Raw genomic sequence first — 25809 nt, forward strand, 5'->3', positions numbered from 1 at the left:
ATCGGAGTCCCTGTATTTTTCTTTAATAGAAAAGTTAGTTTATCCATATCCTTTATCTCTTTCACCTTCTGCAGCCAATCTTCCATACTAGGTGTTTCCTTTTGCTTTCATCTTTTAGCACCCATTTAGAATCTTATATTATCTGCTTTGAACTGGATTATCTTGAGTCCACACTGCCAGATAATTCACTTCAGTGTGCATTTTATACAGCTGTGTAGAAGGGGCAGTTCTAAGCAGATAATATAAGATTAGAAATATACAGCAGAGTCTCACTAATCCAATATAAACAGTGTCCTCTATCCTCACCACTTTCCCAGTACACAAACAACCAAATGCATACTAAACATAAAGACAACCATATAACAGACATTCAATACCACCACTACCTCAACAATTTCTCAACAACGCCACAGCAACGCGTGGCCGGGCACAGCTAGTTACATTATATTATTATTATCAATATTATATGTATATAGAATATATTATATTATAAAACTGAGGGCGTGGGCCAGGTAAATGACCTCGGAGGGCCACATGCGGCCCCCGGGCCTTAGTTTGGAGACCCCTGGTGTAGACTCAAGGCCCTTCCACACAGCTATTTAACCCATTTATAATCTTATATTATCTGCTTTGAACTGGATTATTTTGACTCTACACTGCCATACAATCCACTTCAGTGTGCAGTCGGACACAACTGGACTTAACGTCAGGGGAAACCTTGACCCTTGACCTTAACTACCACCAATTCCTCAATACTTTATTTCCCATACCACCATACTTCGCCACAGCAACACGTGGCCAGGCACAGCTATTGTAATATAAATATACAATTTTATTAGCATAATACAATATTAGCATTATATATTACCATATTGAACTATACCGTTATACTGTAATATTATTAGTAATATTACGTTTTTATATATATAATTAATATTGTTATATTGTATTATTAATAGTATTATATTGTATTATATTATAACACTAGCTGTGCCCGGCCACGCGTTGCTGTGGCGAAGTATGGTGGTATGGGAAATAAAGTATTGAGGAATTGTATATTGTATATTGATAATCTTATATTATCTGCTTAGAACTGGATTATATGAGGCCCCTTCTTCACAGCTGTATAAAATGCACACTGAAGTGGATTATAGGGCAGTGTGGAGTGAAGATAATCCAGTGCAAAGCAGATAATATAAGATTATAAATGGGTTATATAGCTGAGTGGAATCCAGTGCAAATTAGATAATCTGTGGAAGAAGCCTAAGTGAGGCCTAAATCTGCCTGTCCCCTAACTGAACCCTGGCTGTCCCTTGGCTGAGTTGGTTGCTAGGAAACCAAGTGGGCAGAGATTAGCCCTCTAAACTGGCAGCAATTGGATAAAAACAATTATTGCTCTCCCTCTAATTAGGACTTTATTTTTCTTTTCTTTTTGTTGTATCAACCTAGAGGCATGGATGATGGGTTGTGTTGTCTAATTTCGAGGTTGGGGGGCCTGTAGTTTTGTTGTTTTGTGGGTCAACGTGATGCCATCACTCTTTTATATTATAACATTGGGAGAGCAGAGAGTTTTGCCACTGTGGTGCGGTGGCCAATAAAGCCTGTGCTGGTATTTTTAGCATCCATTAGCACGCTTTGCACAGTAACATCCATACATGGAAAGCAATCCCTTCTGTCAGAAGTCTCTTGTTATTGTTAACATTTGCAAAATATATTCCCTTCCTTTCTTGCAGTGCAGTTCGCATGAGCTTTGTCCTCCACAAACACCACCCAATTGAAGGCGTTCACATGGGGGTAATTTCCTCCTAGATATTATGTGTTTCCTCCATCACAGACATCCCAGTGCTTATTAATCTCTCAATTGGTCTGGAATTGGCATGACCCCGCCCACTGCCTCTCCCTCAACCCTTTCCTATTCCTCAAACAGAGGAATTGATCAGCAACTGAACATACTAGAGAGGTTTGGAGAGAATTCACGATTGATAGGAGTTGTAGGTACTGGGATATATAGTTCACCTGCAATCTAAGAGAACTTTAAACCCCACCAACAATGGACCTGGAACTCACTTGGCAATCCCCATGACCATGAAAAAAATACTGGAAGTCTTTGGAGGGATTTAGAGGAGTTGTAGTTCACCTACATCCAGAGCGCACTTTAAACCCAAACAATGATGGATCGGGACCAAACTTGGCATGCATACTCGATATGCCCAAATTTGAATACCGGTGGGTTTTGAGGGAAATTAGCCTGGAAATTTTGGAGTTGTAGGTACTGGGATGTATATGTTAAATGTAGGATTTGTGTATAGATAGTTTTTAAATGAAATTTGTGTCTAGCATGTATTGCAGGGGTCCCCGAACTTTTTAAACAGGGGGCCAGTTCACGATCCTTCGGACCGTTGGAAGGCTGGACTATAGTTGGCCACCCAACAACAACAACAACAACAAAGAGTGTTGGAAGAGACCCTTTGGGCCATTGAGTCCAATCCTCTTCTGCCTTTGTGCACCAAAAGCACAAGCAAAGCACCCCTGACACATGGCCACACAGCCTCAATGTTAATAGTAATAATAATAATAATAATAATAATAATAATAATAATAATAACAATAATAATAATAATAACAATAATAATAATAATAATAATAATAATAATAATAATATAAAGAGGGTTGGAAGAGACCCTTTGGGCCATTGAGTCCAATCCCTTTCTGCCTTTGTGCACCAAAAGCACAAGCAAAGCACCCCTGACACATGGCCACCCAGCCTCAATGTTAATAATAATAATAATAATAATAATAATAATAATAATAATAATATAAAGAGGGTTGGAAGAGACCCCTTGGACCATTGAATCCAATCCCTTTCTGCCTTTGTGCACCAAAAGCACAAGCAAAGCACCCCTGACACATGGCCACCCAGCCTCAATGTTAATAGTAATAATAATAATAATATAAAGAGGGTTGGAAGAGACCCCTTGGACCATTGAATCCAATCCCTTTCTGCCTTTGTGCACCAAAAGCACAAGCAAAGCACCCCTGACACATGGCCACCCAGCCTCAATGTTAATAGTAATAATAATAATAATAATAATAATAATAATAATAATAACAACAACAACAACAACAACAACAATAACAATAATAATAATATAAAGAGGGTTGGAAGAGACCCTTTGGGCCATTGAGTCCAATCCCTTTCTGCCTTTGTGCACCAAAAGCACAAGCAAAGCACCCCTGACACATGGCCACCCAGCCTCAATGTTAATAATAATAATAATAATAATAATAATAATAATAATAATAATAATAATAATAATAATAATATAAAGAGGGTTGGAAGAGACCCCTTGGGCCATTGAGTCCAATCCCTTTCTGCCTTTGTGCACCAAAAGCACAAGCAAAGCACCCCTGACACATGGCCACCCAGCCTCAATGTTAATAATAATAATAATAATAATAATAATAATAATAATAATAATAATAATAATAATATAAAGAGGGTTGGAAGAGACCCCTTGGGCCATTGAGTCCAATCCCTTTCTGCCTTTGTGCACCAAAAGCACAAGCAAAGCACCCCTGACACATGGCCACCCAGTCTCAATGTTAATAGTAATAATAATAATAATAATAATAATAATAATAATAATAATAACAATAATAATAATATAAAGAGGGTTGGAAGAGACCCTTTGGGCCATTGAGTCCAATCCCTTTCTGCCTTTGTGCACCAAAAGCACAAGCAAAGCACCCCTGACACATGGCCACCCAGCCTCAATGTTAATAATAATAATAATAATAATAATAATAATAATAATAATAATAAGGGTTGGAAGAGACCCCTTGGGCCATTTAGTCCAATCCTCTTCTGCCTTTGTGTACCTGAAGCACAAGCAAAGCACTCCTGACAGATGGCCACCCAGCCTCAATGTTAATAATAATAATAATAATAATAATAAGAAGAAGAAGAAGAAGAAGAAGAAGAAGAAGAAGAAGAAGAGGAAGAAGGGTTGGAAGAGAAGAGACCGCTTGAGTCATTTAGCCCAACCCCCTTCTGCCCTTGTGCCATGGGGGCCGGATAAATGGCTTCAATGGGCCACATCCGGCCCCCGGGCCTTAGTTTGGGGACCCCTGATGTATTGCATCATCCAGGAAATGCTATAGTGTGTAAAGAGTTAATTTGGTAAGATGCTGTATTGACCTTGGATATGTGGCTGGAGCCAGATAGGAGTGTCCAGACTACAAGTGTGTTTGTATATTGCTGATTGCATCAGATGAGATCTGTTCTGCCTGCTGAGAAGATCTGTGCTGTTTGCCTAGAGTGAGAGTCCTGTGTCTATTGTCTGCAATTCTGTTTGTCTTGTCCAGTAAAACTTGGTACATACTTTTTACTTCGTCTCTGACATCCTTTCGTTCTGCGCTCAACTGACATCATACATCTGCTGCTACGCTGCGCGCATTACTCTGACAGTATAGTTCACCTGCAAACAATGAACACTCTGAACTTCACCACAAATGGAATTGGGCCCAACTTGGCACACAGAATCCCCATGACCAGCACAAAATACTGGAGGTCTTTGGGGAAAATTCACCGTGATTTGGGGGAGTTGTAGTTCACCTACATCCAGAGAGCGCTGTGAAATCAAACACCGATGATTTGGACCAAACGTGGCACACATATTTGATATGACGGAATTTGATTACTTTGGGGGAACCTGACCTTCCTTCCTGGGAGTTGTAGTTCACCCACAACCAGGTAAACAGTGACCTCCACCGATGATGGACGTGGACCAAACTTGGCAGACAGCACCTCCATGATTAACTCAGCCTACTGGAGGGGTTTGTGGGGACTGACTCATCATAGTGGGAGTTGTAGTTTACCCTACAGCCAGAGAGCACACTGAACCCCACCGATGATGCATCTGGAGCAAACCTGCCCAACATAACACACTGGAGTATCTGGGGATTAACCTGGCATGTCAGTTGTAGTTAATCCACAACCTTATGTACAATTGAAAAATTGACTTGTTCAAATAACTCGGGCATCCTTCTACAGGGTTCAGATAAAAACTCTATTTTAAAACTGGCCCTTTTTACGCAAAAAGCGCTGGCCATTCGCGAGAAGATGGAAGCTGAGAGCTGATACATTATTGCCATTAACAAAATCCAAACTTAAAATTTACTATGGACAAGACCACTTGTTTTATTTACCCCTGTCCTCGTTCAAACCTTACCTTAGGAAATTACTAATTTTAACCTTTTTACTCTGTATTTGTCTAGCAGCGGGTTATTAGGCCGCAGGTCGGGATGTTTTGTATCTTTATATGGTTTTATTGTATGTACAGTAGAGTCTCACTTATCCAACGTTCTGGATTATCCAACGCATTTTTGTAGTCAATGTTTTCAATACGTCGTGATATTTTGGTGCTAAATTCGTAAATACAGTCATTACTACATAGAATTACTGCGTATTGAACTACTTTTTCTGTCCAATTTGTTGTATAACATGATGTTTTGGTGCTTCATTTGTAAAATCATAAGCTATTTTGATGTGTAATAGGCTTCTCCTTAATGCCTCCTTATTATCCAACATATTCGCTTATCCAACATTCTGCTGGCCCGTTTATGTTGGATAAGTGAGACTCTACTGTATGTGTAAGTGTGTACGTATTGTATGTTTTATATGTTTTGATATGGTCAAAAGTGACTAATCAATAAATAATTGTTGTACATTAAAAAAAAATAACTCGGGCAGTACCCAAACTAGTGTAGAAATAAATTTGTGTGGCTGGGATAACTCACAGCCATTAAAAAACACAGACTACAATTTTAAACATTTACAGGTGGTTATATATACAGTAGAGCAGGGGTCCCCAAACTTTTAAAGCAGAGGGCCGGTCCACAATCCTTCAGACTGTAGAGGGGCCGAATTATCATTTGGGAAAAAAAACAAAAACAAATTCCTATGCACACTGCACATATCTTATTTGTAGTGCCAAACAACAACAATGAAAGAACAATACAATATTTTAAAATGAAAACAATTTTAACCAACATAAACCTATCAGGCTTTCAATAGGAAGTGGGGTCTGATTCTGGCAAATGAGATAGTCAGGTTAATTAGGATTGTTGTTGTTGTGTGTCTTCAAGTCATTTCAGACTCTGGGTGAGCCTAAGTCTAAAATTATGTATTTATTCATTTACTACATTTATATCCCACCCTTCTCACCCCGAAGGGAACTCAGAGCAGCTGTATGTACATACAATATATTATATTATTAGTATAGCACAATATTAGCATTATATATTTCTACAGTAGAGTCTCACTTATCCAAGCTAAATGGGCCGGCAGAAGCTTGGATAAGTGAATATCTTGGATATTAAGGAGGGATTAAGGAAAAGCCTATTAAGCATCAAATTAGGTTATGATTTTATAAATTAAGCACCAAAACATCATGTTATACAATAAATTTGACAGAAAAAGTAGTTCAATACGCAGTAATGTTATGTTGTAATTACTGTATTTATGAATTTAGCGCCAAAATATCATGATATATTGAAAACATTGACTACAAAAATGCCTTGGATTATCCAGAGGCTTGGATAAGCGAGGCTTGGATTAGTGAGACTCTACTGTACATACAACATGTGTATGTATGGTATGTGTATGTAAATATGAAGGTATGTGAATGTGTTCATAATAGTCGCCTTATAGCACTTTCAGTACACAGAAAAAACAACATAGGGGTTAAAAATGGAACAATGTCATAGTCTTGAGGTCTGGAATCAAAGTAGGGAAATGTTACTCATTACTAGGATGTGACTCTCGGCTGACGGATTCCTCCAAGAAGTGTTCCCTTCGGTTTAAAACAGTGCCATGCGTATGACTCACGCATAGCTGTGGCCTGCCTGAATTGCACTTACATTGTAGATCCACTAACTAATCCAGCCCTATCCTTGTAAATGTGCATTGACATTTTTCCCCAATACGTGGAATATTTATATTTATTGTTTATATTGTTTTAATTCATGTACTATGTTTTTAACCTATGTTTTGTTGGCGGGATATAAGAATAAAGTTGTTGCAGTTGTTGTTATTATTATCATCCAGAGAAACTGTGAACGCCACCGACAATGGATAGGGACCAAACTTGACACAGAGGAGCCCCTTGACCAACTGAACATTTTGGAGTGATTTAGGGGAATGGACCTTGATTTTGGGAGTTGTAGTTCACCTGCATCCAGAAAGCACTGAACACAGCTGACGTCAGATCTGGACCAAACTCAGCACACAGACCCAACATGGCCAACTATGCATACAAGTCTGGTTTGGGGGTGACTGACCTCAGATCTGGGAGTTGTAGTTCACCCTTATCCAGAGAGCCCTGAATCCAGCTGACTATGACTCTGGGCTAAACTTGGCACACAGACCCAACATAACCAACTGCGAATACTGGCAGGGTTTGGGGGCGATTGCCCTGGGAATCTGGGAGTTATAGTTCAACCATGTGAAGACAGCACTGAACCCAACCAACAACAGATCTGGACCAAACTTCAGTGATCTATATATATAAAAGAGTGATGGCATCACGGCAGCGGACAAAACAACAAAAGTAAACACCCCACAACCTCAAAAATTGACAGCACAACCCCTCATCCATGCCTCTAGGTTGATACAACAAAAAGAAAAGAAAAATAAAGGCCTCATTAGAGGGAGAGGAATAATTGTTTTTATCCAATTGCTACTAAGCTCCGCTCACTTGGTCTCCTAGCAACCCACTCAGCCCAGGGGACCCTTTACCTTAACTACCACCAATTCCTCAATACTTTATTTCCCATACCACGATACTTCGCCACAGCAACGCATGGCCGGGCACAGCTAGTATTATCTAACATCCCAAAACAAACAATGTCTTCTTCTAATAACCCAGGCACTGCCGGGTCCCCAAGCTAGTATTATAATATTTTGAGAGCTCACCTTCAGTTTGGTCAGGCTCTCAACCCATTTTTATAGAATGCCAATGTACCCTTCCCATTCAGTGGGCGAAGGGAGTAACTATTCCGATGTTTGGTGCTAATAGTTATTGTTCAATGGGCAAAAGGAATGGCAAAACCTTTGTGTTTTAAAACTGGAATGAGGAAGAGGGCAGGAAGCATGCTATGGAATAGTAGCACCTTTTCCTCTCTAAGCTAAAAATATACGAAACTCCCTAAACCAGGTCCCAAAACTAAGGCCCGGGGGCCGGATGCGGCCCTCCAAGGTCATTGACCTGGCCCCCATCCTCAGTTTTAGACTTCGCCTCGTCTGAAATAACTTGAAGGCACACAATACCAACAATCCTACTTAACTTGACTATCTCATTGGCCAGAAGCAGGCCCACATTTCCCATTGAAATCATGATAGGTTTATGTTGGTTAAAAATGTTTTTATTTTTAAATATTGTATTGTTCTTTCATTTACTAATATTGTGCTATGGTAATAATTGAATATATTGTGTATACATATAATATTGATACAGTAGCGTCTCACTTATCCAAGCTAAATGCGCCAGCAGAAGCTTGGATAAGCAAATATCTTGGATAATAAGGAGGGATTAAGGAAAAGTCTATTAAACATCAAATTAGGTTATGATTATACAAATTAAGCACCATAGCATCAAGTTATACAACAAATTTGACAGAAAAAGTAGTTCAGTACACAGTAATGTTATGTTGTAATTACTGTATTTATGAATTTAGCACCAAAATATTGGACTACTGCCGATTTCTGAGCCTGAATATATTGCACAAGATTTCCCTAGCCTAAAATGATACATTTTAATATATTGGGTTTATGGTTCCCGTCCCCTTGATCTGGTCATGTAAGTGTGATTTATTGTTATAATTGTATTATTTTACTTTGTTTAATAATGTGTATTATGTTGTTATGTAATGTTTGTGTTGCTTTTATGACTATAAACCGCCCTGGGTCCCATCCGGGAGATAGGGCGGTATATAAATAAAGTTTTATTATTATTATTATTATAAAATATCACGATATATTGAAAACATTGACTACAAAAATGGCTTGGAATATCCAGAGGCTTGGATAAGCGAGGCTTGGATAAGTGAGATTCTACTGTACTACTATTATAATGTAATACAATATAATACTAATAATTATACAATATAATATTAATTATACATTATATATTAAATGTAATACAGTAGAGTCTCACTTATCCAAGCCTCGCTTATCCAAGCTTCTGGATTATCCAAGCAATTTTTGCAGTCAATGTTTTCAATATATCATGATATTTTGGTGCTAAATTTGTAAATACACTAATTACAACACAACGTTACTGCGTATTGAACTACTTTTTCTGCCAAATTTGTTGTATAACATGATGTTTTGGTGCTTAATTTCTAAAATTATAACCTGATTTGATATTTAATAGGCTTTTCCTTAATCCCTCCTTATTATCAACATATTCGCTTATTTAACATTCTGCCGGCCCGTTTAGCTTGGATAAGTGAGACTCTACTGTATTACTAATAATATTACCGTACTAGTATAGGACAATATAGTAATATATAATGCCAATATTGCGCTATGCCAATAATATAATATACTAGCTGTGCCAGGGCACGTGTTGCTGTGGCGAAGTCTGGTGGTATGGGAAATAAAGTATTGAGGAATTGGTGGTAGTTAAGGTAAAGGTTTTCCCCTGACATTAAGTCCAGTCATGTCTGACTCTGGGAGTTGGTGCTCACCTCCATTTCTAAGCCGAAGAGCCAGCGTTGTCCGTAGACTCCTCCAAGGTCATGTGGCCATTGGCATGACTACATGGAGTGCCGTTACCTTCTTGCCGGAGCAGTACCTATTCATCTACTCTCATTTGCATGTTTTCGAACTACTGGTTTGGCAGAAGCTGGGGCTTTAGATAATCTATGGAAGAGGCCTAAGTGAAGCCTAACTCTGCCTGTCCCCTGGGCTGAGTTGGTTGCTAGGAGACCAAGTGGGTGGAGCTTAGCCTTCTAACTGGCAGCAATTGGATAAAAACAATTATTCCTCTCCCTCTAATTAGGACTTTATTTTTCTTTTCTTTTTGTTGTATCAACCTAGAGTCGTGGATGATGGGTTGTGTTGTCAAATTTCGAGGTTGGGGGGCCTGTAGTTTTGTTGTTTTGTCCAGTGCCCTGATGCCATCACTCTTTTATATATATAGATTGTATGTACATACAACTAGTAAGCTGCTCCGAGTCCCCTTCGGGGTGAGAGAGGGTGGGGTATAAATGTAATAAATAAAAAAATAGTTGTTTGTTTTGGGGGGGGGGGTTGCACTACAAATAAGACATGTGCAGCGTGCTTAGGAATTTGTTCGTATTTTTTTTTTCAAATGATAATTCGGCACCTCAACAGCCTGAGGGACCATGAACCGGCCCTCCACGTAAAATGTTTGAGGACCCCTGGCCTAAATCATTGCTCATATGGCTTGGTTTTAAGCAAGCCAGTATCACTCTCCTTCCAGCCCTCTTTCTGAAATGATTCCCCCCCCCTAACAGATACAGAATATTTCATGGATCCTGAATATAATCATCCTTACAAAGTTTCTGGTCCCAATGTTGTTCTGGTTGCCTTACGAGTCACCTGCGGGTGTTGGCGTTAACTTCCGGAAGGCGGTGACCTACCTTTGCTATCTGAAGAAATTATAGTCTCCATATAGTTCCTGCAACTAGCTCCTCACAAATTATTTTGAATTTTTTCCCCTCTTGGCATTTTTTTAAACACATCATACGTAGTCCTTGTATCTGCCTTGAGTCCTGGTTTGGGAGGAAACGATAAATGAAAGATGAAACAGGGATGAGAGAGGTACATAGGTTTCAAACCCGCATCCAAGTACAAAGTGGTTTCATCCCCAAATAACCAATAGATTATTTCCATCTGTACTTTTACACCACAAGAACAACCACCTGGGAAGCGGAGTGAAAACCAGCGAGAACTGCTCCACTGTGAAATACACAGAAATCCAGGTTGGATGTCAGATGCACTGAGAGTATTTTGCTTCTGCTGGTTTTAAAGAACACAGAAAGAGGGCATACAGTCATATATTGTTGCTTATATTGTTTTGTTTGGTTCTAAGCCAAACAAAACCCATGGTAGAATTAAGAGACGGTCAAGAAATTATTTTGACTGGAAAGGAGATTCCATCTGAACAATAGCCTCATTTTATGGGTTCAGTCTTGACTTGCAGTTTGCAGGAGACAACCTTAGGGACAACAGATAAAAATGCTCTTGAAGGGTACGCAACCTTAAATTTGGACTAGGGGGCCATGGTAACACAATGGGTAAACCCTTGTGCTGCTGAACTGCTGACCTGAAGGTTGACAGTTCGAATCCGCAATACGGGGCGAGCTCCTGCTGTTAGCCCTAACTCCTGCCAACCTAGCAATTTGAAAACATGCAAATGTAAGTACCGTATATACTCGAAAATAAGCCGATTTTTTCAGCCCTTTTTATGAGCTGAAAAAGGCTCCTCTGGCTTATAACTGGGTCAAAGTAAAGCCGCAGCCCGGAGGCCGTTGCTTGCAATATACAGTAGAGTCTCATTTATCTAACACTCACTTATCCAACGTTCTGGATTATCCAACACATTTTTGTAGTCAATGTTTTCAATACAACGTGATATTTTGGTGCTAAATTCGTAAATACAGCAATTACTACATAGCATTACTGCATATTGAACTACTTTTTCTGTCAAATTTGTTGTATTAACATGATGTTTTGGTGCTTCATTTGTAAAATCATAACCTAATTTGATGTTTAATAGGCTTCTCATTAATCTCTCCTTATTATCCAACATATTCGCTTATCCAACATTCTGCTGGCCCGTTTATGTTGGATAAGTGAGACTCTACTGTATGACATATTTATCTCTCATCTTACCCTCCCTTACCTTTCCAAAGCCTCCCTTGCTCTTAACCAAGGGAATGTTTTGAAAAGGGAAAGAAACCCTTGCAAGTCAGGAAGAAGAATATAGATATATACCCATTAATCTTATAAAAGCATTTCCCCCTGAAATATTTGTTAATCTCTGCTACAGATATATAGGCGTTTCCCCCTGCAAGCCTTTGCAATCCCTATGTACCTTTATATTTGTATCTATCTATCTACAGTAGAGTCTCACTTATCCAAGACTCGCTTATCCAACGTTCTGGATTATCCAACGCATTTTTATAGGCAATGTTTTCAATATATCGTGATATTTTGGTGCTAAATTCATAAATACAGTAATTACTACATAGCATTACTGCGTATTGAACTACTTTGCCCAGTTCATTTTATGTTTTTATTGCTGTGTTTTTCGTGTTTTATAATGATTGTGATTTTAACGCCTTTTTAATTTGTGTGTTTTTGTATTTGATATTACTGTATGCTGTATACTGTATGCTGGTTTTATATCTGTAAGCCGCCCCGAGTCCCTCTGGGGAGATGGTGGCGGGGTACAAAAATAAAATTATTATTATTATTATATTATTATTATTTTTTCGGCCAAATTTGTTGTCTAACATGATGTTTTGGTGCTTCATTTATAAAATCATAACCTAATTTGATGTTTAATAGGCTTTTCCTTAATACCTCCTTATTATCCAACATATTTGCTTATCCAACATTCTGCCAGCCCGTTTATGTTGGATAAGTGAGACTCTACTGTATCTACATTAACTTTACATATGAATTTCCCTCATATGTTTGCAAGTCTTTGCAAATCCTACATATAGATATCTAGAGATTTCCATGTACCTGTATATCTGTATTTATGTGTATACATTTTTTTCAATATTTTTTATTGTTATTGAGAAAATTACAATTATATAAACATATTCTATACATTTTCCCCTCTTTTATTTACATTCACCCCTGTGCTCCCCTTCCCCAGAGCCATCTCTTCTTCTGTAGTCCCACCAAAAGTTCAATTCTTCATTAAATACATTATTTTATATATGAATTTTCGCCTCACATGTTTGCAAGTCTTTGCAAATCCTATACAGATATAATTATCTATATATAGAGATGTCTATATAGATATATATGGAAATATTGTAAATATTGCAGGGGAAATACACACACACACAGATTTCTAGATAGATAAGCATAAATATATCGGGCTTGCAAATATTGCAGCAGGGAAATGCACATATATAGAGAGAATTTACAAATGTTTCAGGGGGAAATGCATACGTGAAATTAATATATATAATTATAGATCTATATCTAGCTCTGCATTGCTTACGTAGGCATTGAATGTTTGCCTGTTACTATGTTGGAAGCCGGCCTGAGTCTCCATGGGGAAATAGGACAGGGTACAAATGAAGTATATTATTATTATAATATTAAGTTATTCTTTTTTTAACTTTTCTACTTACAGAGCTAGTTTACTGATTTTCTTTGAAATACGGTAAATATTCAAAAACTTTTAACCTACTGATGCCTCAAAATAATTTCATTGGGATCTACGTATTTTCATTTTGAAATTTACCCGTAGCTGCTGCATTTTTCACCCTCGGCTTTTACCGAGTCAATGTTTCCCCAGGTTTTTTTGGTAAAATTAGGTACCTCGGCTTATATTAGGGTCAGCTTATACTCGAGTATATATGATAAATAGGTACCGCTTTGTCGGGAAAAGGCAAAAAGACCAGGAGGTGTCTATGGACAGTGCAGGCTCCTTTGCTTGGAAATTGAGAAAAACACCTCCCCAGAGCCAGAGATGAGTATCACTTCCAGAGCCGGAAATGAAAGGAGAAGCCTTTGCCTGTGTATTTGTCTCATTGTATGTCATTGTAACAAGGCATTGAATGTTTTCCTGTGTCTGTATATGCTGTAATCCACTCTGGGTCCCCTTGGGGAGAAGCGCAAAATATAAATAAAGTATTATACTTATTATTATTACAGTGTTCCCTCACTTATCGCAGGGGTTACGTTCCAGGACCACCCATGATAAGTGAAAATCCGCAAAGTAGGGATGCTAGGCTTCTCCTTAGGATGTAGAAAGAGGAAGGGAAGAAAGAGTGAGAGGAATATGGCGCCGCCTTCTTCTCCTCCCACTGCCATTTGGGCTCCGCCCCACTGCCCACACCCGACTGAGAACACCGCCACTGTAAATTGTAATTTTTTATTATTTATAATATTATTTTAGTGTTTATTAAAAAAATCATGAAATGAGTCCACAAAAAGCGAACCGCGAAGTACAGTAGAGTCTCACTTATCCAACACTCGCTTATCCAACGTTCTGGATTATCCAACGCATTTTTGTAGTCAATGTTTTCAATACATCATGATATTTTGGTGCTAAATTTGTAAATACAGTAATTACTACATAGCATTACTGTGTATTGAACTACTTTTTCTGTCAGATTTGTTGTATAACATGATGTTTTGGTGCTTAATTTGTAAAATCATAACCTAATTTGATGTTTAATAGGCTTTTCCTTAATCTCTCCTTATTATCCAACATATTTGCTTATCCAACGTTCTGCTGGCCGGTTTACGTTGGATAAGTGAGACTCTACTGTACTGAGGGAACACTGTATTGTTATTGTTGTTACATAACCTATGGGGAGCTGAAGCCAGAACTAAGGAAAATGAAACACAAGGCAAACCCAGTACTTTCTCCTTCCCCTTCGGCATACAGCTGGAGCACTCACTCTTGTATCAGCCTGATCTGCTCTTAAGGTCTTCAAGCTGTCCAAAGAAAAGTTCTCTTCCTCCAGGTGGGCTAATCTTGTAGGCCAAACTACCTGGCGGATCATAGTCTCCCTAATCCTGCTCTCCATCTATGGAACATCATTCTTGAATCCTCAATGTGGAACGTATATTTTAACTAGTCTTTCTGATCCACCATCGAAACAATGAGTGTTATCCAACAATCCACGCAGAGGAACACAGACGAGTGCTGTTCCAACCATTCCTGTTCAAAAATCAGCAAAAGAATGAGAAGTTAGATGTAAAGTAGCGCCAGAAATATTTTGCTTTTCCCTTGCCTGGAGTGAAAGCTTAAACCGTGGATGGCAATGTACAGGACGACAAGGTCTCTACCTTTCTGTTTATTGAGACAAACTAATTAAAAGGCACAAACATAGGGCATATGTTTACATGACATTATAACAAACATATACATTAAAAGTGTAGGAATGTGTTCTTTTTGCTACACAGGAAGTTCCTAAGCTTTTATATATACAAAAGTTGTACAATTTGATGTCCTAAGGTACAAAAGATCATTTATAAAATTATTTTACACTAAGTTCTATTCTTTTCCCCATTTTTGTTTTTAAAATTTTACTATGTAGTCCAAGCCCCTAGAATGGTTTTTTCACATAATCGGGACATCCGTCTCCTGACCCCAGACGTCTGTCTCATAAAAAGTACGAAATATGCTTTTACACTGACACAATGGGTATAAACACAAAAACGGTGGGGTTTTTGACCCTCTCAGGCTCGCCAGCATCCCATTTAAAAAGCCCAAATGTCAAATATGACGGCACCATCGCCCCTGTTGTGATCAGAGGCAGCCTTGTTTATTCCTTCCAATTGTTTCGTATACCATCTTGGGTATGTATTTAACAACAAAGGTTCAAAAAGTGATCGTGACATGATAGGCTAAAAGAAGAATAATCCCTTCCCTAGATTTTTCCATACTACTTTTATGTACAGATATAGCAGAAATAAAATTGTGTCAATTTTGATGAGTGCTTTATTTATTTATTTAAAAAAGGGAGAGATTTCCACTTCACTGGATGGGCCAGACAGTTACTGGGAAACCCCACGAGCCAATAACTAGGTGTTAACACAATTAACTAAAAAGAACAAATGATGGGGGTGGGTGGGGGTGGGAGAGATTTTTCCTGCAAATATTTACAAAATTGAAGAGAGTGCACAACACTTGATTGAGAGGGGAGAAGAAAGGGTTAAAAAAAAAAAACAGAACACAAAACAATAAGATGCACTCTTGGCTTGTCCTGGAGGGGGCATCCTAACTAGTTAGTGGTTAGAATAAAAACTGTATACCATTTTATATTATAAGACAAAAAAAACTTCTAGTGAACACGGCCTGCTCTCGTCATCACAACATCAGCAGGTTCTGATTGAGAGGGTAAGGGCAGATACACATCCTACCCCAGCACCTCCACAGTCTTCCAGCTTAAAGCATTATTTTCCCCCCATTTTCCAAAGCCTACCACTTGCTCTTCGGAAAGAGTCCCGGCTGGGTTTTGACCCGAGACCGCTCTCGCATCAGTTCCAAAATCCTCTTCCACCAGCGACAGCCGTTCCTTTCCAAACATTAAAAACAGTTCCTTCGTTTCTTCTCAATACGTCGACTATGATGTTACAATTCCCTTAGGGTAATATGCCACGTGGTTATTTACATCTCCAAATATCAGGTCACAATCCCTATTGTTATTGAGAGGTTAGAATGATAAAAGTCATCATATGCTTTGCATATCAGAGCTGGTATCACTTTTTCCCATAGGGAATTTGGCCTGAAATCATCATATTCCCAAAAAAAGGTAAAAATGCATAATTACTCAAAATGAATTTAAAAAAATAAAATAGGACCATGAAATGCATTTACTTAAAAAAAACCACAACAATGCTACAAGCTACTTTCTGAATCAGAGGGATACAGAGCTGGCAAACTGAAGTGATCCATCGCCACCATGCATTCCTTGGCTGACTCTTAGTGTTTTGATTAAAACCATTTCGTCATTCGTGATTTCTAGGTTTATTCATAATGCTGTCGATTTTTTTTTTAACCGAAGATACGTGTAAACTGGATCCACCTTTCACTGGACATTTCTACCAAGCGGAAGGAAACCAAGTGACTCAGTGACGGATCAACAGCCACCCAACTAATTCAGAACACTATGAATAAAGTGTCTTTAAAAAAACAAACAAACAAACAAACAAAGCTGGTGCCTGACTTTTAGCCCCAGCAGAATTAGTCTGGTTTCACAATCCATTGTTAACTCAAAACAAAACAAAACAAGATAATTGCTGGTATGGACTTGCTTTTCATTCTTCTTTCTTAATACTGCCGTGAGGTTTTGTTTTGCTGTCTTCCTACCACGGGGGAGAGGTGGGCAAGGCCTGGGGAAGGAAAGGCATGCTCTCCACGGGCCTCATTGCTATATTCAACGGACCGGCTAGCGTCATCGGGGTCGGGAGGTTCATGGGGGAGGTAATGGTCACCGGATGGGCTATGTTCACCGGAGCCGTGACCGAAGTCGGTAAATTGACCGGCGTGGTGAGCGTTAGCGGAGAGGTCATAGACAGAGGGCTGGTTATAGTGACCGGGTGGCCGAGGCTCATGGGGCTGGAGATGTTAACCGCGCTCGAGACGTTCACGGGGCTTCGCATGTTCATGGCGGCCGCCACCGTGACCGGATTGGTGATGGTCCCCGATGCCACCGAAGAGGTGATATTGAAGGGAGTGGAAAGGGTCACCGGCGTAGTGGCCGCAGTGGACGTTTGGCACAGGTTAGCAGCTTCTAAAAAACAGACACAAGATATAAAAGGACACCAGGGTTGGTTTGTAAAGGGAGACACAAGGGGAGATCTTGAACCATGGACAAGGCAGTTGTTATAATAAACCTTTAATGTACAAAGGTGTACAAATGTACCACTTTATTCTTGCAAATCCAGCCCTCCTTACGCTATGTAACTTGTCTCTATGTAACCCCACCCGCCTTGAGTCCCCTCGGGTGAGAAAGGCGGGGTAAAAATGTTGTAAATACAGTAGAATCTCACTTATCCAACATAAACGGGCTTGGATAAGCGAATATGTTGGATAATAAGGAGGGATTAAGGAAAAGCCTATTAAACATCAAATTAGGTTATGATTTTACAAATTAAGCACCAAACCATCATTTTATACAACAAATTTGACAGAAAAACTAGTTCAATACACAGTAATGCTATGTAGTAATTACTGTATTTACGAATTTAGCACCAAAATATCACGATATATTGAAAACATTGACTACAAAAATGTGGTTGGATAATCTAGAACGTTGGATAAGCGAGTGTTGGATAAGTGAGACTCTACTGTAAATAAATAAATTTAGGCCTTCTGCTGCCAGGTTATATTCTCATCAGAATAACAGCAGTTCAGCTAATGCAGGGGTCTCCAAACAAAGGTCCGTGGGCCGAATGCGGTCCTCCAAGGTCATTTACAAGGCCCCTGTCCTAAACTTTAGACTTAGGGTTGATCTAAGTCTGAAACTACTTGAAAGCACACAACAACAATCCTAATTTTGCACTTTTTCATCATAGTCCTCTCCCCCAACAGTCTGAGGGACCGTGAAGCAGCCCTCCACTTAAATAATAATAATATAATATGTTGTATATTATATTATATAATTATATATATATATATATATAATGTATATTATATTATATATATATATATTGTATGTTGCAATGTAATACAATATAATACTAATAATACAATTTAATATCCATATATATTATATACAGTAGAGTCTCACTTATCCAACATAAATGGGCCAGCAGAATGTTAAATAAGCGAATATGTTGGATAATAAGGAGGGATTAAGGAAAAGCCCATTCAACATCAAATTAGGTTATGATTTTACAAATTAAGCACTAAAACATCGTGTTATAGAACAAATTTGACAGAAAAAGTAGTTCAATATGCAGTAATGCTAAGTAGTAATTACTGTATTTATGAATTTAGCACCAAAATATCATGATGTATTGAAAACATTGACTACAAAAATGAGTTGGATAATCCAGAATGTTGGATAAGCGAATGTTGGATAAGTGAGACTCTACTGTACATATAATATATATAAATATAATAAATATGTTGTAATGGAATACAATATAATATTAATAATACAATTTAATAATATTAATTATATATTACATGTAGTATTACTAATAATATTACAGTATGGTGGTATAGTACAATATAGTAATATGTAATGCTAATATTGTGCTATGCTAATATAATTTATTGTATGTACATATTATTTTTAAGCTGCTCTGAGTCCCCTTTGGGGTGAGAAGGGCAGGATATAAATCTAGTAAATAAATAATAAATAAAAAGCTCGAGGACCCCTGAGCTAATGACTGTTGAGGACTTGAAATAGGTTATCTTTACCCTTTACCCACCTTCGGTTTTCTGGTAAAGTGTTAAGTTCTTATTTTTAAAAAGAATACACATCTATACATTCTTTGCTTTCACATCTCATTTCTTGCTACAAAAATATGTACTCTTAAACAGCATCTACATAAAATGTAAAAAAAATTTAAGAACTACAGTTCTATAAGCTATGGTAATTTGAATCATGCAATTCATACGAATTTCAAGACATTTTCTGGAACTTTTTAAAATTTTTAGTATAAAAGGGGGATTTGTTCATAAAAACAGCACAGTATTAGCAGAAAATCCTCTCATGAGGAACATTAGAAGTAGAGGAGAGTGTACATACCGAACGGTACGTACTCTATAGCCTTCTCAAAGTTGTACTGACATTCTGTGAAGGTTTTAAAAAGTCATTATTAGGGACCGATACACAAAGCTGGTTTCACTATTTACCTGCTTATTTCATTCTTAAGATTCAGTTTAACTAGAATTTGTGGAATATTTTAGCCAGCGGAGCTCATTAGGCACAGCAACACCCCAGTTAATAAAAAGATGTGGGTATCAAACCCCATTGGTTGGCACATTTTCCATCTTTGCTAGAAATACACACCAGGGTTTCTTCTGGAATTTGAAACCTGGGGCTAGCTGTACAGAAGGAGGATAGAAAAGCATATGGCAGAAGTATATACCTCTGATGTCTCAGCACCACCTGCTGGCTAGCCACTGAATGCATCCCACGCTCATGTGGAGATGGGGGGAGACGAAAGGGAGTCACTGCTAAGGTTACCAGAGCTACGGAAAATAAATCCTGGGGCCCTTAGAAACCTCAACCTGAGCAACATTCAGGCATGAAGCCAAGTCATAAAGCCACTCACATACACCTTTCAGCACATTATACAGAATCCACATGCCTTTCACATCAAGCTTTGCTTTTGCAGTGCTATTTCTACAACGCTGACACACAATGATGAGAAACAGACTGTACAATGCACCCAAGGAGAAGAGGAAGGTGGCCCTACACCAGGGGTCCCCAAACTAAGGCCCGGGTAATTTACCTGGCCCTTGCCCTCATTTATAATATAATATTTTTATATCCGTTTTAATACAATATATTGTATATACATATAATACTGATAATAATATTATCATTTTAAACAATACAGTACTAACAATAATATCATATAATAATATTAATTATATGTTATATATTACATATAATATTACAGTATAGTGGTATAGTTCAATATAGTATAATGCCAATATTGTGCTATGCTAATAATATAATATATTGTATGTACATACAGCTGCTCTGAGTTCCCTTCGGGGTGAGAAGGGCGGGATATAAATGTAGTAAATAAATGTAGTAAATGAATAAATAATTAATTTTTGACTTAGGCTCGCCCAAAGTCTGAAATGACTTGAAGACACACAACAACAACAACAATCTTAATTAACCTGACTATCTCATTGGCCAGAAGCAGGCCCACACTTCCTATTGAAATCCTGATAGGTTTATGTTAGTTAAAATTATTTTCATTTTTAAATATTGTATTGTTCTTTCATTGTTATTATTGTTGTTTTGCACTACATATAAGATATGTGCAGTGTGCATAGGAATTGGTTCGGTTTTTCCCCCCAAATGATAATTCGGCCCCTCAACAGTCTGAAGGATTGTGGACCGGCCCTCTGCTTTAAAAGTTTGAGGACCCCTGCCCTACACTCAGTTCACCGGGATTCCCCCCCCCCCCCCCCGGTGTACTGTCTTCATTCAACTGTTATTTTACTCTGGAAACTGCCACCTTTGCACCCCTGTTCGCGTTTCGAGGAGGAGGAGGAGGAGAAGGTTACGAGAGCCGAGAGTCCAGCCTTACGATAGAAACATATCTGACCCTACCTTGCTTGACTGTAGTTGGCCTCAGAGTCTGCTGACTTTCTGCAATCAAAATTGGGAGGTGGAGGAAAGGGATTGCAATTAAGCCATTCAGTGACACATTGCTCTAGTTCGTCCCTATTATCTTGTAAAAAAGCAAACAGGCTGCATCTCTGCGTGAGAGTTAAACCCATCAGGTCTGGCGTTCATGTTTCATACAAGTCCCAAATATTTCCAATCAAAGGTGAGCGTATCTCAAATTGTGGAGCAAATCTCATCTTATGTCAGGAAAGCCAATACCTAGCTCCATATTCTGACCAGCAGCAGCTCCACAAGGTTTCGAAGTAGAGTTTTTTATAAGATGTCTAAACCAGTATTTTTTTTAAACTCAAAAGGCAGAGGGTTGTCACTTTTGCTTGCATGGCATGAGCTTTTACATAATCCTATGGTCCTGACCTGTAGTCTTACTGTATATGAAAGCAAACTGTTCTGGCCATCAGGTTCCTTAGGAAACTGCATATACACAACAGAGCTTTGTGGGCTAACGTCTGAAAAATGGTTCCCAACAATTCAATATGCAATATCCTGATTTGCCCCATGAGAAAGGTGAAAGGGGCTTAAAGCAGAGTTGCAGGTAAGAGAAGAGAGCAAATCAAAGAATTGCAAACAAGCTTCCCAGTACTCTGGAACCAAGGTCTTGTCCTAGGCATCAGATCATGTACATCTCATTCTTGGCCTGACTTATGCAGTGTCTGGCATTTGGGCAGCAAGGCCAATGACCAGCATGACATAGGGGTTGCAACTATGTACATAGGAGTTGCTTTCCATCCTCTACCCCTGCCTATGCAAATGGCAATCATGAAAAGGAATGTGGTAGAGGTTTGATATACTCATGCAAGTCAAAGAGGCTTTGCCCTCCATGCATCTGGGAATGAAAGGTAAGCTCAAGAACTAGAGGAGGGCTCTTTATCAGAACATGCCAGTAATGTCTACGTCTGCATACTGGTGTGGACCGTGAGCCTAAGGTTTACATCCCCATACATCTGTAGTAGATTATTTGGGACAGTTACATTTTTGCATCTTACTGAGAACCAGAAGTATGCTGCTCTTAGATGAAGGGCAGGATTACAGATCGGTGGGTGCATTAAATGCTGCCACAGACCTCTCAGGTCAGAATGACATGAGGTACTTGCTGCAGGATTTAGCCTCCCAATCAGCTTTCACAAAGGAGCTGGGAGAAAGACTCAGCAGAAAGATGGGAATGTCTTTGAGGCTTCCGCTGGTCAGAAATTATGCCATCCTCTTCCCTACCCCATATCATATCTCCCCCACATTCTGAAAAGTTCAATTCTAAAAGCAGAGGTATGCAAAGGGACATCTGGGTAGTTTATTCAAACGACAGAATCTGGATTTCTTTGGAATACAATACTCTAAAATATACATATACTAAAGAACTGGATTCCACCACATCTTTGCCGTCAGGATGCCTACTTAGTTATTTGTAAATGAAGTAGACTGATCAGAATAAATGGGCAAACAAGTCAGAACTGACTACGAAAACTAAAGATCAGGGTTGTTCTGCAGGTTATGTTTTCATGGTGAATATCTGCTACACATTGTAACTTTAATTTTTAATACAAAGAGAAAATGTACTTGCCACTGTAATTTTGTATCAGTATACAATGTTAAAGGAAACTGTAGTAAGAAAACTGCAACACCACAAAGCAAAGGGTAGGAAGAATCAGTCTGTCTACCTCTGCTTTGTGCTACTTAAAAAGCAAGTGCCCAAAAGAACTAGGTCAGTCCCCAGTAGTTTTGGACTACAACTCCCAGAGATCCCTGCCAGTTTACCAGCTGTTAGGATTTCTGGGAGTTGAAAGGCAAAACATCTGGGGACCCACAGATTGAGGACCACTGCACTAGGTGGATAGCATTGGGAAGCTCACAGAAAAATCTGGATTCAATAAGTGCTAATCTTTATCCATAGGTACCCAACGCCATGATGGCTCCGATGTATTCTACCTTCACTGGAAGCTGAGCAAGTTGCCTGAGGCAATAAAATAAGCAGGTTCCGACTACTTGAGCAAAGCTTCACCCTTGAACTTTCTGTTGTGAAATCACATATACAAATAGGCAAAATAACTAGTTAAAGGGTCCGACCAATTTTGGATAAAAGGGAAGTGCGATCAAACTGGGAAATCATTGGGTCACATGTCTCCGAGCCAAGTGAAGCAACTCAGGATCAAAACCTCCAAACATTATCTGCCATGATCTTTCCAAAGTTGCAAAGAATTTTCTAGGAGATTCTCTCTCCATTTAGAGAACCACAGACAATCTATGGGGTGTTATTTATTTTATTGTATTACATGTAATGTATATCCTGCTTTTCTTCCAACATGGGATCCTATTTAAATGAGCCTTACATTTAGGTGGTTATATCATAATGGGGTCAAAGGCCAAAATCTGACACGGATGGTCTCAAAAAGCAATCAATGCAAGTTTAACTGCACATTCCTCAAGTCAACACAGGATCCTAAGCAGCAGGTCATGAACAGTTACATTGTTAACTCATAATAGGACTAAAAAATTCCCATAATAAAGCATCTGCTTTGGGGCAAGGATCTACGGCAAGGTTGACTGATAATGGCAGTCAATCCCAGATTGCAGTGGATGCTCCATTGGTAAACAATGTGAACTTGTTCCTTCTAATGCCTCAACAGTATTTACAGCAACACTTCCAACGTCAAAGATTTTTACCTTTCTTCCTTGCTTTGACAGCTTCTTCCCATAATCTCAGGGTCTCTACCTGTTTTCCAGGCCAGTTGGAGACATGTTGTGTCTGCTGCTGCTGTTGTTGCTGCTGCTGCTGTTGTTGCTGCTGCTTCTGGTTGTTGCTCTCTTCATTCATGCATGCTATTCCAACCAATGAAAAATGAGGCAGGGGATAACATATACATACAGATGCACATTAGAAAGTTTATTTTCCTACTGCATTAAAGAAGGAACAGGATTGCCTATTACATCAGTCCTAGCCAATATAACCAATGGGGAAAGATAATGGGAACTGTCCAATGACACTAGAAGGTCAACGCTTGACCTTCTCTGAATAGTTGCTAAGCAAAACCAAATCTGGACCTATTCCAGCGTTTCTCAGATTCCTAGAATACAGGAAACGTACAATGTTTCAGTTCCAACAGTCTGAGAAACATATAAATAGGTTGAGATTTAATTGTGCTTAGCACAGACTTATTAAAATCAATAGGACTTTAATCAATTATTGTTTAATATAAGTCCAATTTATTCCAAAGTCTGGAACCAGCTAACTAGTTATTGATTTTATAGATCCTTTTAAAAATCTAAAAATCTCAAATTTACAAATCTCAATTTAAAAATCTATAATCTCAAATGGTACCGGTAGAGCTCAAGTAAATATCATTCATTATGCTGTGATTTTATTGTGTTACTGTTTTTATTGATTTACTGTATATACTCGAGTATAAGCCTAGTTTTTCAGCCCTTTTTTAAAGACTGAAAAAGGCCCCCTCGGCTTATACTCGGGTGAGGGTCCTGGTTGGCTTATATTTGGGACAGCTTATACTCGAGAATATATGGTACATTTATTATTTTTCTCTATTATTATTGGTATTATTACATTTATTATTTTTCTCTATTATTATTGCTACTATTACATTTATTTTACTCTATTTTTATTATTATTAATACATTTATCTGATCTTATTATTTATTATTTTACTCTATTCATTACTACATGTATTATTTTCCTGTATTATTATTATTATTACATGTATTATCTTATTCTATTATTATTAAAAGGATACATAAACACATTTACACTGAAGAAGATGAGAATAATGATTTAATCAGAGTTGGACAATCTTATCTTAAATTAGAGCTTTATGTAAATATTCAAAAACATTTAACCTACTGATGCCTCAATTAATGTAATTTTATTGGTATCTGTTTTTATTTCTGAAATTTACCACTTTCGGCTTATACTGGAGTCAATGTTTTCCCAGTTTTTTGTGGTAAAATTAGGTGCCTCGAATTATATTCGTGTTGGCTTATACTTGAGTATATACGGTAATACTGTTTTGGGCTTGTCCCCAGTGTAAGCTGCCCAGAGTCTTCGAGAGATGGAGAGGGTATAAATAAAGTTTATTATTATTATTATTATTATTATTATTATTATTATTATTTATACATCATCTATAAGTGGACAAATAAAACCCCATTCCTTTAACATGTGTCAACATGTATGATTAAATAAGATAGAATCATTGTTTGGCCTTGTGAAGAACGGAGTGGAATCATTTTAGTCCTTCTTTCTGCGGTATTTTAGAATTCCCACTTGATCTTTCAAGTCTTTAGGGTTGCCAAGCAGTTAAGTTCTTGGGCTCACAAGAACAGTGGGCCTACCATACAAGAGCATAGTTCATCCAACCCAGAATACTTTGCAGCGATCACTAAAGACAGTAAGTGATCAGTTGAAATTGACTAATAGATTATGCTTCACCTTCTGTCTGGCCTCTGTATCAGTCTTGCATCTATTTTCATGAACATACAATCCCTCAGAATTATCTGGGAGACAAATTTACTGTGCCCAGTATATTTTTTTCCCTAAAAAAATGTATCACATGGGAGAAAAACAAACCCAGCTACTCAAGAGAAATTATGTTCTCAAAATGACTGAAAAGGGAATTTTGTCACCACCACTGAGTCCTGAGACATAGCCCACCATTCCTACTCACTGTATTTTATTTTTGATTAATTACA

General features: G+C 38.3%; 1 protein-coding gene and 1 long non-coding RNA gene across 6 annotated transcripts in view; one reads left to right on the forward strand and one right to left on the reverse strand.

Moving 5' to 3' along the window:
* LOC134293218 (uncharacterized) overlaps positions 1-25809 on the forward strand; it is a 171062-nt gene that overhangs the window by 65265 nt on the left and 79988 nt on the right. The window lies entirely within an intron of this gene.
* vezf1 (vascular endothelial zinc finger 1) overlaps positions 15067-25809 on the reverse strand; it is a 33945-nt gene continuing 23202 nt past the window's right edge. For 2 of the 5 annotated variants that reach the window (XM_062960118.1, XM_062960119.1), the window contains exons 6-9: positions 23773-23928; positions 21040-21078; positions 19492-19536; positions 15067-17523 (exon numbers count right to left, since the gene is read on the reverse strand). In XM_062960118.1, coding sequence (XP_062816188.1) covers positions 17096-17523; positions 19492-19536; positions 21040-21078; positions 23773-23928 — 668 coding nt within the window. In that variant the 3' untranslated portion in view covers positions 15067-17095. The remainder of the gene's footprint in view (positions 17524-19491; positions 19537-21039; positions 21079-23772; positions 23929-25809) is intronic. The other 3 variants (XM_062960123.1, XM_062960122.1, XM_062960121.1) reach the window with 2 other exon arrangements.

This window comes from Anolis carolinensis, unplaced genomic scaffold (genome assembly GCF_035594765.1).
Source record: "Anolis carolinensis isolate JA03-04 unplaced genomic scaffold, rAnoCar3.1.pri scaffold_7, whole genome shotgun sequence".
In the NCBI taxonomy this organism is placed as follows: Eukaryota; Metazoa; Chordata; class Lepidosauria; order Squamata; family Dactyloidae; genus Anolis; species Anolis carolinensis.